The following is a 12,500-nucleotide window of genomic DNA, read 5'->3' as shown; positions in this document are numbered from 1 at the left end:
GTCTGCATATATGTTGACCTGGGAGATCGTAAAAGTCTCCACCCTTTACCCACCAGGCGCCGTCACCGTGATTCGAACCCGGGACCCTCAGATTGAAAGTCCAACGCTTTAACCACTCGGCTGTTGCGCCCGTCAGGTCCAGTTCTATTTGACGGTGTGTTTTTCACACAAGATTGTTATTTTCCTTTGTCCCAGACATTAAAAAAAGTGTTTATCCGATGGCTTTGAGTAACAAAAAACCAACCAACCAACCAAACAAAGAAAAGAAGAAGAAGAAGAGAAACATAAATAACCCTGTCCCGTCAATGCCTGTTTCCAAGGTCAGTTCAGTACAGTGACTACTCAAGGAGGCGTCACTGTGTTCGGGAAAAAAACAAACAAACAAACATCCATGTACGCTACTCCACATCTGCTAAGCAGATGCCTGACCAGCAGCGAAACCCAAAGCGCTAAGTCAGGCCTTGAGAAAAAAAAAAACACAACAGAAGAAAGAAAACAAAGCATAAGCAAATAAGTGGATACAACATTAAATTAATGAATATATATATATATATATATATATAAAAATAAACGAACGAAAAAAAAGTAAGCAGAAAGACATTGAAATAAAATTTGATGTGGAACGAGAAACAAACAAAACAAAACAAAAAACAACAACAAAAACCAAAAAAAAACAAAACAAAAAAAACCAACCCCAACATAAAACAAACAAACAAAAAAACAAAAACAAAAAAAAACACCCCAAAACAAACAACAACAGCAACAACAACTTCCACAACAAACACGGCTGTTTCCGCTAAACAGTATGTCACGCTGACCTGCAGTGCACCAGGAGGGGCGGGGCAGTGGGGGTGCGGGAAGCGCGTGCTGTGACGTAACGCCAGAAGTCGACGAGATGGGTGGCGCTGGGCACCTCATGGTCCATCCACTTCACGTAGTGGTACTGCTTCACGTGTCGCTCATCCTTGCCCTGTGAACAATCATCACCAGATGTCAGGTGAAGTCATGGTACTGTTTGACAACCATCGCCAGATGTCACGTGAAGTCATGGCACTGTTTGACAGTCATCACCAGATGTCACGTGAAGTCATGGTACTGCTTGACAACCATCACCAGATGTCAGGTGAAGTCATGGTACTGTTTGACAACCATCACCAGATGTCACGTGAAGTCATGGCACTGTTTGACAGTCATCACCAGATGTCACGTGAAGTCATGGTACTGCTTGGCAGTCATCACCAGATGTCATGTGAAGTACTGGTATTGCTTGATAGTCATCACCAGATGTCACGTGAAGTCATGGTACTGTTTGACAGTCATCACCAGATGTCACGTGAAGTCATGGTACTGTTTGAGAACCATCGCCAGATGTCATGTGAAGTCATGGTACTGTTTGACAGTCATCACCAGATGTCACGTGAAGTCATGGTACTGTTTGACAACCATCACCAGATGTCACATGAAGTACTGGTACTGTTTGACAGTCATCACCAGATGTCAGGTGAAGTCATGGTACTGTTTGACAGTCATCACCAGATGTCACGTGAAGTCATGGTACTGTTTGACAACCATCACCAGATGTCATGTGAAGTACTGGTACCTCTTGACAGTCATCACTAGATGTCAAGTGAAGTCATGGTACTGTTTGACAACCATCACCAGATGTCAGGTGAAGTCATGGCACTGTTTGACAACCATCACCAGATGTCACGTGAAGTCATGGTACTGTTTGACAACCATCACCAGATGTCACGTGAAGTAATGGTACTGTTTGACAACCATCACCAGATGTCAGGTGAAGTCATGGTACTGTTTGACAACCATCACCAGATGTCAGGTGAAGTCATGGTACTGTTTGACAGTCATCACTAGATGTCATGTGAAGTAATGGTACTGTTTGACAGTCATCTCCAGATGTCATGTGAAGTCATGGTACTGTTTGACAACCATCACCAGATGTCACGTGAAGTCATAGTACTGTTTGACAACCATCACCAGATGTCACGTGAAGTCATGGTACTGTTTGACAACCATCACCAGATGTCATGTGAAGTAATGGTACTGTTTGACAGTCATCACCAGATGTCACGTGAAGTCATGGTACTGTTTGACAAACCATCACCAGATGTCAGGTGAAGTCATGGTACTGTTTGACAACCATCACCAGATGTCATGTGAAGTCATGGTACTGTTTGACACTCATCACTAGATGTCACGTGAAGTCATGGTACTGTTTGACAACCATCACCAGATGTCACGTGAAGTCATGGTACTGTTTGACAGTCATCACCAGATGTCATGTGAAGTCATGGTACTGTTTGTCAGTCATCACAAGATGTCATGTGAAGTCATGGTAGTTTCACAGTCATCACCAGATGTCATGTGAAGTCATGGTACTATATGACAGTCATCACCAGATGTCACGCGAAGTCATGGTACTGTTTGACAGTCATCACCAGATGTCAGGTGAAGTCATGGTACTGTTTGACAGTCATCACCAGATGTCACGTGAAGTCATGGCACTGCTGGGCAATCAATCACGAAACTTAAGGTGAACCATGCATAGTCTTATAACACCCAAACCAGCATAATGTTGATTCTCAGAAAAGTAATTATCGATTTTTGTCGTGAAACTGTAAGGTCTTTGGTGCCTGTCTGATGTCTTGTAGGGGGCAGAGGGGGTGTGGGGGGTTGGACCTCGGCTCTGTCAGGGTAGCTGGATAAAGGATGCATCAAATGAAGTGATGTATTATTTCTTTAAAAAAAAATATCCCTTACATTTTTATGATCGCCCTTTAGTTTTCGAAAGCAGAACTGACTGCACGTCAAACAGATGACTACTTGTAAAGACGTAAACCAGTATAGATTTTCCGTGAATATTCATGATTGTATTGTATTGTATTGTATTGTATTGTATTGTATTGTATTGTATTACTCTTTGTCACAACAGATTTCTCTTTGTGAATTGCGGGCTGTTCTCCTCAGGGAGAGCGCGTCACTACACTGAGAGTGTCACCCCCCGCCCCCCTCCTTTTATTTCTGCCTACAATTTTTCATTTGTTTTCCAGAACCCCTGATGCATAGCGAATGTTCCATTTTTCATGGAACAAGAAACACTGATCAGAGAACCAGATATATGTGTGATGGAGAGAGCGAGAGAGAGAGAGAGAGAGAGAGAGAGAGAGAGAGAGAGAGAGAGAGAGAGAGAGAGAGAGAGTTACCTTCTTTTTTCGCAGGATGAAATTCCGGATGATAAAGTGAGCTCTCTCCTCGACTTCAAGCCCGGTCACCTCCATGTGTCCTGTGGTCAGTGACTGTCTCTTTGCCGGCCAGTATTCGTGGCATTTTGACTGAATATACATGAAAAAACAACAACACTCCGGTAATCTATGAATTGATAGATGTATTATCGGCTAAAACATTACGCACAAAACACCCCGGTAATTTAGGAATTGATAAGTGTATTATCGGCTAAAATATTACGCACAAAACACCCCAGTAATTTATGAATTGGTAAGTGTATTATCGGCTAAAACATAATGCAAATATCACCCCGGTAGGTTATGAATAGATACATTTATTAATTATATAGCTGGCATGAACGGGTTTAAGGGGGAGAAAAAAGACGGACGTTGAAATAACAGAATACAGGGGTGGCACTGAGGGTGGAAGATGTATAACAAGTTTATGCATGACAGCAAAAGAAAAAAATAGAAGCAAAAATAACTGTTTATCTTTGTGATTAAGCCATTCTTTCTATCATTAACTGGTATACACACCTCCAACTTGTGTTAATAAACACACACACACACAGACACGCACACACACACACACACACACACACACACACTTTTCATCCAGAACTAGAAAGATACATAAAATTATATGAGTATTTTAACGTTCGCAATTCATAACTATATCTTGTGGAAGATCATGGATGTGCTCACAATTCATTACTTTTATTTCTGATTATTGTGATTAGTTTTAGTGTCCATAATATTTTGATGGCTTTTACGACAAATAAATTGAGTTCTTCACATACACACACTCGCGCTATCTGGCTGTCTGTCTCTCTGTCTGTCTCTCTGTCTGTCTGTCTCTCCCTGCCTTCACAGCTTTGGCGTCAGTATATGAGTCAGCGTTTGCGAGAACATTGTGGTTAGTAAAACCTTGCGGACTGAGTTTGTTGAAAGAACAGTGTGCTTGGTAAAACATATCGACCGACTTTGTTACAAGAACGTTGTGCTTGGTACAATATGTGGACTGACTCTGTTACAAAAACATTGTGGTTGGTAAAACCATGTGGACTGACTATGTTACAAGATTATTGTGCTTGGTAAAACCATGTGGACTGAATATGTTACAAGATTATTGTGCTGGTAAAACCATATGGACTGACTATGTTACAAGAACATTGTGCTTGGTAAAACCATGTGGACTGACTATGTTACAAGATTATTGTGCTTGGTAAAACCATGTGGACTATGTTACAAGATTATTGTGCTTGGTAAAACCATGTGGACTGACTATGTTACAAGATCATTGTGCTTGGTAAAACCATGTGGACTATGTTACAAGAAGATTGTGCTTGGTAAAACCATGTGGGCTATGTTACAAGATTATTGTGCTTGGTAAAACCATATGGACTGACTATGTTACAAGATTATTGTGCTTGATAAAACCATGTGGACTGACTATGTTACAAGATTATTGTGCTTGGTAAAACCATGAGGACTGACTATGTTACAAGATCATTGTGCTTGGTAAAACCACGTGGACTGACTATGTTACAAGATTATTGTGTTTGGTAAAACCATGTAGACTAATGTTACAAGGTTATTGTGCTTGGTAAAAACGTGTGGACTGACTATGTTACAAGAACATTGTGCTTGGTAAAACCATGTGGACTGACTATGTTACAAGAGCATTGTGCTTGGTAAAACCATGTGGACTATGTTGCAAGAACATTGTGCTGGTAAAACCATATGGACTGACTATGTTACAAGATTATTGTGCTTGGTAAAACCACGTGGACTGACTATGTTACAAGATTATTGTGCTTGGTAAAACCATGTGGACTGACTATGTTACAAGATTATTATGCTGGTAAAACCATGTGGACTGACTATGTTACAAGATTATTGTGCTTGGTAAAACCATGTGGACTATATTACAAGATTATTGTGCTTGGTAAAACCATGTGGACTGTGTTACAAGATTATTGTGCTTGATAAAACCATATGGACTGACTATGTTACAAGATTATTGTGCTTGATAAAACCATGTGGACTGACTATGTTACAAGATTATTATTGTGTTTGGTAAAACCATGTAGACTAATGTTACAAGGTTATTGTGCTTGGTATAAACGTGTGGACTGACTATGTTACAAGATTATTGTGCTTGGTAAAACCATGTGGACTGACTATGTTACAAGATTATTGTGCTTGGTAAAACCATGTGGACTGACTATGTTACAAGATTATTGTGCTTGGTAAAACCATGTGGACTGACTATGTTACAAGATTATTGTGCTTGGTAAAACCATGTGGACTGACTATGTTACAAGATTATTGTGCTTGATAAAGCCACGTGGACTGACTATGTTACAAGATTATTGTGCTTGATAAAACCATATGGACTGACTATGTTACAAGATTATTGTGCTTGGTAAAACCATGAGGACTGACTATGTGTTACAAGAACATTGTGCTTGGTGAAACATGCGGGCTGACTTTTTTCCCCTCTTTGAGGTTGGTGAGCATGACGATGTGAGTGACTCCTTCCTGCCACACCATGCGCCAGAAATCGTCCTGGGTGTTGTTCTTGGGACCTGACACACAGGACACACATGTGTGAGTTGGATGAGGGACTCATGCAGCGGGCACGCTGTCAATGGGTGTAACACACCTTCTCTGAAAAGCTTGATAAAACTGTGTATCTTTCGAACCATAATTAAAACAAGAAAACAAAACAACAACAACAACAAAAAAACACACACAAAAAAACACATCACATTCAAACGCCCTGAGCACGCACGTGCGTTCAAGTACATGCTTATACACAAATACACACACACACCCGCGCACGCACACACAACGCCCTCACATTGTCTAGAATCACTTACATGAGAAGACGTCTACAGAGAGAACCAGCCAACACAATCAGACATTTTCAGGCACACACGTGTACGAACATACACGTCACATGACCCAGATGACCAGAGGGAGTGATGGGGAGAAAGTTACCTTGACATGCGATGTAAGCTTTTTCTGTCTTGTATCCCTGAAAAAAAAGACAGGAAGGGGGAGAAAATAAAAAGTCAGACGTTATGGCTTTCTGATTATTGTGTCACTGCATGGCTTGACAACACGTGACACATTACAAACTGTGGTTTTTTTTTTTACTTACTTGTGTAAACAAGTGTATGTAATAACCGGGCTTCGGTTGTGTGTGTGTGTGTGTGTGTGTGTGTGTGTGTGTGTGTGTGTGTGTGTGTGTGTGTGTGTGTGTGTGTGTGTGTGTGTCCGTGGCAAACTTTAACATTACCATTTTCTCTGGAAATACTTTGTAATTTAACATCAAATTTGGCATGACAACAGGAACAAATTCAGTTTTTCCCACTTTTTTTGTGCACAACGGCAATGCACCACTAAAAGGGGCACACACACACACACACACACACACACACACACACACACACACACACACACACACACACACACACACACACACACACACACACACAAAGAAGCCAAATTATTCGCACAATAACCTGCTACTTTTCAAGTGAGATCCTATCTGGTTGTGTCGCGTCTTGTCGTGTCGTGCCGTGTTGTGTTGTACTTTTCGTTGCTCGTCCGGTCGGGTTTATACCATACCATAGCATGTATTCCATATCATACCATACCATACCATACCAAACCATACCATACCATGCCATGCTATGCTAATGTAAAATAGCTTTTATATCCAAATTGTGTGAGGGATTTCCCCCTCCCAACGGCTCAAAGATAAGTATCACTTTCAAACAGATTTTAGGACGTGTTATACCCAAGCAGGGAATAGTTAAGTAGGGCAAAATCAAAATATGACAAAAATCGAAATATGACAAAAAGGTTCAAAATCATTTTAATCCGAGAAACCCTGTTTGGGTACATGGAAACACAAGGGAAAAACAGGCCCACATCCTCGAGACGTGCAATCGCACGAAGAAGAAGAGAGAGAAAATAAGAAAATAAAAAAAGGGGCGGGGGGAGGGGATGGGGGCATTGGGGGTGGGGGTGGAGGGGTGGGGGCATGGGGGGCACACACAGTGGAACCCTAGGAAAAGAAAAGCTGCAGGGCCCACATGCACAAACGCCAATAAACAATCAGCAATTCAATATCAGGAGTAAAAAAAAAAAAAAAAAAAAGAAAAAAGAAAAAAAAAGGAAATATATATTACTTGAAGCGCTTAGTACTGTTCTCCTGACATGAGAAAAAAGAATAAGAATATCAAAATTATCGCACAGATTCAATAATAATTTTCAAAGATTTTGCCAGCTTCAACAACACTTTTTTTCTTCGGGGGATTAAAGAGTGTACTGAATTTCAGTGTGTTTGGTCGTTTACAATAAAATGGTTTTAAGAATGCGTTTGTGGTGTCTGAAAAGAACGAGCATTTAAAGACGTAATGGAATTCGTCTCCCAATTCACCTGAATTACATTTTCTACAAACCCTCTCATTTCTGTCATCACATAAGAATCTTCCTTCCTGGATGGGTAAATTGTGATTGTGAGTTCTAAACTTCATAACTATAGTTCTGTAATTATCTGGGAGAATTGTAATATATTTTTCAAACTGAAAATTTTCTTTGTATATTCTGTAGTTAAAATGCAATTCATTTTTATTTATTTCTGCACTCCAGGTCTGCATATATTGGTCTCTCAACCTTTGCTTTATTATAGACTTAAATTTATTGTATGGACACATGTCACAGTGTTCAGTCCAGAGTCCACTCAATCCTAGGTCATTAAGTAGACTTTTGATATTCTCGTACATTAAAGAATCAGATTTGTAAATGTCTCTTTCTGTTAACTGAATTAAAAAATCTATACATCACACTAGAGAGCTTATTTTTGTTTTCTTGGTCTGTCAGCTTGAACCAAAAATTAAGTAGTCGGCATTTTGCTGTAAGTTTAAAAGGATACTGTCCAAGATCACCTAAGACCATATGTGTAGGAGTAGCCTTCCGTAATTTCAAAATCATCTTATAAAATTTAATCTGGAGCTTGTTGGCTAGCTCACACATTTAAGGGCACCAAATCTCCGAGCCGTATAATAGAATTGGTACAACAGTTTGCTCAAATAATTCTAATTGAACATCAATGGGTAAATAGAAAAAAAAAAGTAAGATAAAGACCGTGATATGAATTCCATTTTAATCAACCTTGGTATTGTGACTGGTTATGGGAACAGCAAAATCCCCGAAGAAATTCAGAATCAGAGGTAAAGGGTCAAAGTATACCTGGCACATAATACTGATAGAAAACATTCCTTGCGTGTAAAATAGAGAGATAGGTCTTTTATAGATATTCTTCAGCAAATTTTGTACAATGATTGGTCATGGTGAAAGAAGCAAAGTCAAGGATCAAGGTCACAACATGGCCTACTGAGAAAAAGGATAATAGTACTTTGTTTCTCCATCCAGTTTTTATTGGACTTGGTATACCATGCTGTTGTTTGGTTTGGCCAGAACATCAATGCTATGCAAATTTAGATGTCTAAGGTGAAGGTCACATCAATGAATCTTTTTGCCAGATTATCCCTTTCGCTTGTTTTTATTTTATTTATTTATTATTTTTTTTTTCGTAATTCGTCTATTGGATTAAGTAACAAGTGAGTCTTGAAGGCCTTGCCTCTCTTGTTATATATATATATATATATATATATATATATATATATATATATATAGATAGATAGATAGATATATAGATATATAGATATATATAATCTCTTTGTTATCAGATATCAACGATCAAACATACAGACATACACATATGCTCTCTCTCTCATTCTCTCTCTCACACACACATGCGCGCGCGCGCGTGGGCGTTAGTCTGTTAATTCTCATGTACATTCATTTCAAGTATAACTGTGTATAACTCCAAATAATATGGACATAAGTGTATGTAAACATTCTGAATGTTGGAAGTTAAAAAAACAACAACAACAACCAAACTTCTGGGACTGAAACAAACAGTCAAAAAAGAACTAAGGACGTTTAAGAATAGATAGAACAAAAGCAGGGAGACAGCGAGGGAGACAAATGGGGAGGGAGATCAACAGACAGACAACGAACCTTGACAAAGCTGGCGTTGATGTAATCCGAGGCATCATCACCCCCAATCTGCTCCAGCACCACCCGAGTCTTGTCATCTGGAGAGTTTCAGGCAGTACACACGTTACTTTGAAACATTCTTTGAACTTGTCATCTGGAGAATTTCAGGCAGGGTTCACGTTACTTTGAAACATTCTTTGAACTTGTCATCTGGAGATTATCAAGCAGTACACACTTTACTTTGAAATATTCTTTGAACTTGTCATCTAGAGAATTTCAAGCAGTACACACTTTACATTGAAACATCCTTTGAACTTGTCATCTGGAAAGTTTCAGGCAGTACACACTTTACTTTGAAACATTCTTTGAACTTGTCATCTGGAGATTTTCATGCAGTACACACTTTACTTTGAAACATTATTTGAACTTGTCATCTGGAGAGTTTTAGGCAGTGTACACTTTACTATGGAAGATTCTCTGAACTTGTCATCTAGAGAGTTTCAAGCAGTACACACTTTACTAAGAAACATTCTGTGAACTTGTCATCTGAAGCTTCAGGCAGTACACACTTTACTTTGAAACATTCTGTGAACTTGTCATCTGAAGCTTCAGGCAGTGTACACTTTACTCTGGAAGATTCTCTGAACTTGTCATCTAGAGAATATCAGGCAAGGTAAACTTTATGTTGAAACATTCCTTGAACTTGTCATCTGGATAATTTCAGACAGTTTACACTTTACTCTGAAAAATTCTTTGATCATTTTAATCTTATCATTTTTAAAAGATATTTTAAGTTCTATAAATGCAGAAGACATAAATGAAAGAATGTGCGCCGTCCTACTTTTCTGATCGTTTATCATCTCTGCATATACTGGGTTTATTCTTTCTCATTCTATTTTTTTATTTTACCTCTGATTGCACTTACAGAACTGATACAAACTTAACATTGAATTAACATTGCGTGCGCGCGCGCGCGTGTGTGTCTGTGTGTTTGCAGACAAAAAGAGAAAAATAAATGGCACTCACATGGAAGAATGCTCCTGAAACGATTCTTGTATTCGTTCTCTTTCCTTTGTCCGTTGCTCACAGGGAACTCTTTCTGTCCATCCATGCGCTGGAATGTCAACATACTGCTGGTATCAGTTCCAGATTCAAGACACTCCTTGTTCATCACAAACAAACCAACACATGTCATTGCATGTTCCTTTATAAAACCAAAAAAAAGGCAACATCTGAAGAAAACTGTACAGATGTATATGGTATATTTGCCAGTCTACCAAAACCTTTCGTTCGTAATTACCGGTGAAACTTGTGCAGTGAGCTCTTGTGTGACTGGTGACAGGGGAAGGTGACTGTGGTGGTTCCAGATGCTGAAGGTTTCTGATCGATTCTTTTCATTAAAATAAACCATGGTTTTGGAGCATTGTATAAGACAACTGGATTAAATTTTGCATATGATGCAAAAACCGTTTGCAAAATAACAGACACACAGACATATGCAAGGAGAAAAAACTAATAAAAAAAACCAGCCATGATGTGACAATTGTGAAAGCGGTAAATCTTAGGCTAAGAAGTGAACATGTATCGGAGTAATGAACCGAAGAACCGGCTTCCATAATTTTGCCTGTTAAAGTCGTTTCAGCTTATGTTCCTGGTAATTATTTTACTTTGGTTCCAAAGCCAGTACTGTCAGCTAAAATTCAACACATTCCAGTAATAATTATGCATGACAATTGTGCAAAGTTTACACTAACTGTCCGTGTCCGACAGTAGCTTCACAGTGGCTTAATCAGATGACAAATGAAAGAAAAACGATGTGTCTCACCCCGAAATCAGCAGCCACCTTGCCGTTCTGCAGACTGTCCACGATCGTCTTCTGCAGGTGGTCCAGACGAATGATGGCTGCCTCAAAGCCGTCAGACAGTGGGTCGTTGGAATAGAGTTCCTTCCCGCTGAACAGGGCGTCCATATCTTCCTCTTCAGTCAGTGTGTCTCTGCTGGCTGTCAGTGCCCTCTGTGCCCCAGGAAGGGGCATGGCTGCCTTCTGTGGGGGACCTCCTGCCCGCGCGCCCTTCTCTGACCGGTCTGAAGGCGCGGGTGAGGGTTGGGGCGCCGACCTGTGCTGCTGAAGGGAAACGTTCTGGTACACAGACACCTCGTTCTGGGAGGGGCTCAGCTTGACTGTTGGTTCCACCTGGGCCATCGGTCTGGCGTCGACCGGGTCTGAAGGAATAATAAACAAAAGAAACATTTGGTGTCATTATCTAAACCCATATGGAAGGAAGGGTTGGAACCATTATTGCTAAAGACAACATTCTGAAGTACAAAAAGTGTAATAATCTCTGAGAAAATATCGCGGTGTACATGGCTGCATACATTATTCATAATACGTACCATCTGTGGTGGGTGGTTCGGTATTCGGAAGAGCTGAGCCAGGTACTTCCCCTTCCGCCCCGCAAAGGGCTCTGACAGACACGTGTGAGGATCCAGACATCTGGGCAGCCCGTTTTCGTCTTCTGCAATGATAAAGAATGTCGTTTAGAGATCATCGTAGCTATAAAAACAACGCTAGTGATCTGTAACTACAGCAGCGGTGACTCGACAATTCACACTTTACAAATATCTTTCATGGGTTTGTGCGCCCAAAGACTACTTCAGTTTTAGGCAATCAAGGCGTTGAACTTCGAGTCACATAGACACAAGCCAAGAATTACTGCTAAGGATTAAAGTAGTATGGAACTAAATCCATCAAAGAAAATATCGATATTCAAATAATGATTAACAAATGTTTGAAACTGTAAAATGGTGTATAATTCTTAACATAGCCACAACGGAACAGTCTCCGTTACAAAGAGTTGATACAACAGGACACTACACAATATGAAACCAGCACTAAAGTGATTCGGCAGCAGTGCAGGGTTTCCTCTGGCGTGATGCCTCCTGGAAGTGACTGCGGCAGAAAAATCCGGATATAGGGGACTCGGGATGAGCTGCATGGAAGTAATGCCACTAAAATGGTGGCGACGATGAGACAGCTAAACATCAACAACAGCATCAACACCACCAACAATTTGCATAGTCTACACTACAATAAGTCTACAATAAGTGGAGTGATGGCTTAGAGATAATGCGTCCGCCTAGGAAGCGGGAGAATCTGAGCGCGCTGGTTCGAATTAC

The 12,500-nt window shown here is 40.2% G+C and overlaps 1 protein-coding gene across 4 annotated transcripts in view; it reads right to left on the bottom strand.

The window, feature by feature from the left end:
* The window catches only part of LOC143282781 (uncharacterized), a 61,402-nt gene that overhangs the window by 23,376 nt on the left and 25,526 nt on the right, over positions 1 to 12,500 (bottom strand). For 3 of the 4 annotated variants that reach the window (XR_013055301.1, XR_013055302.1, XM_076588547.1), the window contains exons 10-17: positions 11,718 to 11,839; positions 11,149 to 11,546; positions 10,350 to 10,437; positions 9,345 to 9,421; positions 6,249 to 6,285; positions 5,736 to 5,833; positions 3,222 to 3,350; positions 819 to 970 (exon numbers count right to left, since the gene is read on the bottom strand). Coding sequence is in view for 1 of the 4 variants with exons in the window: in XM_076588547.1 (XP_076444662.1) it covers positions 819 to 970; positions 3,222 to 3,350; positions 5,736 to 5,833; positions 6,249 to 6,285; positions 9,345 to 9,421; positions 10,350 to 10,437; positions 11,149 to 11,546; positions 11,718 to 11,839 (1,101 nt within the window). In the remaining 3 variants the exon portion in view is untranslated. The remainder of the gene's footprint in view (positions 1 to 818; positions 971 to 3,221; positions 3,351 to 5,735; positions 5,834 to 6,248; positions 6,286 to 9,344; positions 9,422 to 10,349; positions 10,438 to 11,148; positions 11,547 to 11,717; positions 11,840 to 12,500) is intronic. The other variant, XR_013055303.1, reaches the window with a different exon arrangement.

The sequence above is a fragment of the Babylonia areolata genome, chromosome 6 (genome assembly GCF_041734735.1).
Source record: "Babylonia areolata isolate BAREFJ2019XMU chromosome 6, ASM4173473v1, whole genome shotgun sequence".
Taxonomy (NCBI): Eukaryota; Metazoa; Mollusca; class Gastropoda; order Neogastropoda; family Buccinidae; genus Babylonia; species Babylonia areolata.
The sequence above is the reverse complement of the archived record's forward strand: the minus strand, read 5'-3'. Positions and strand labels throughout refer to the sequence as shown.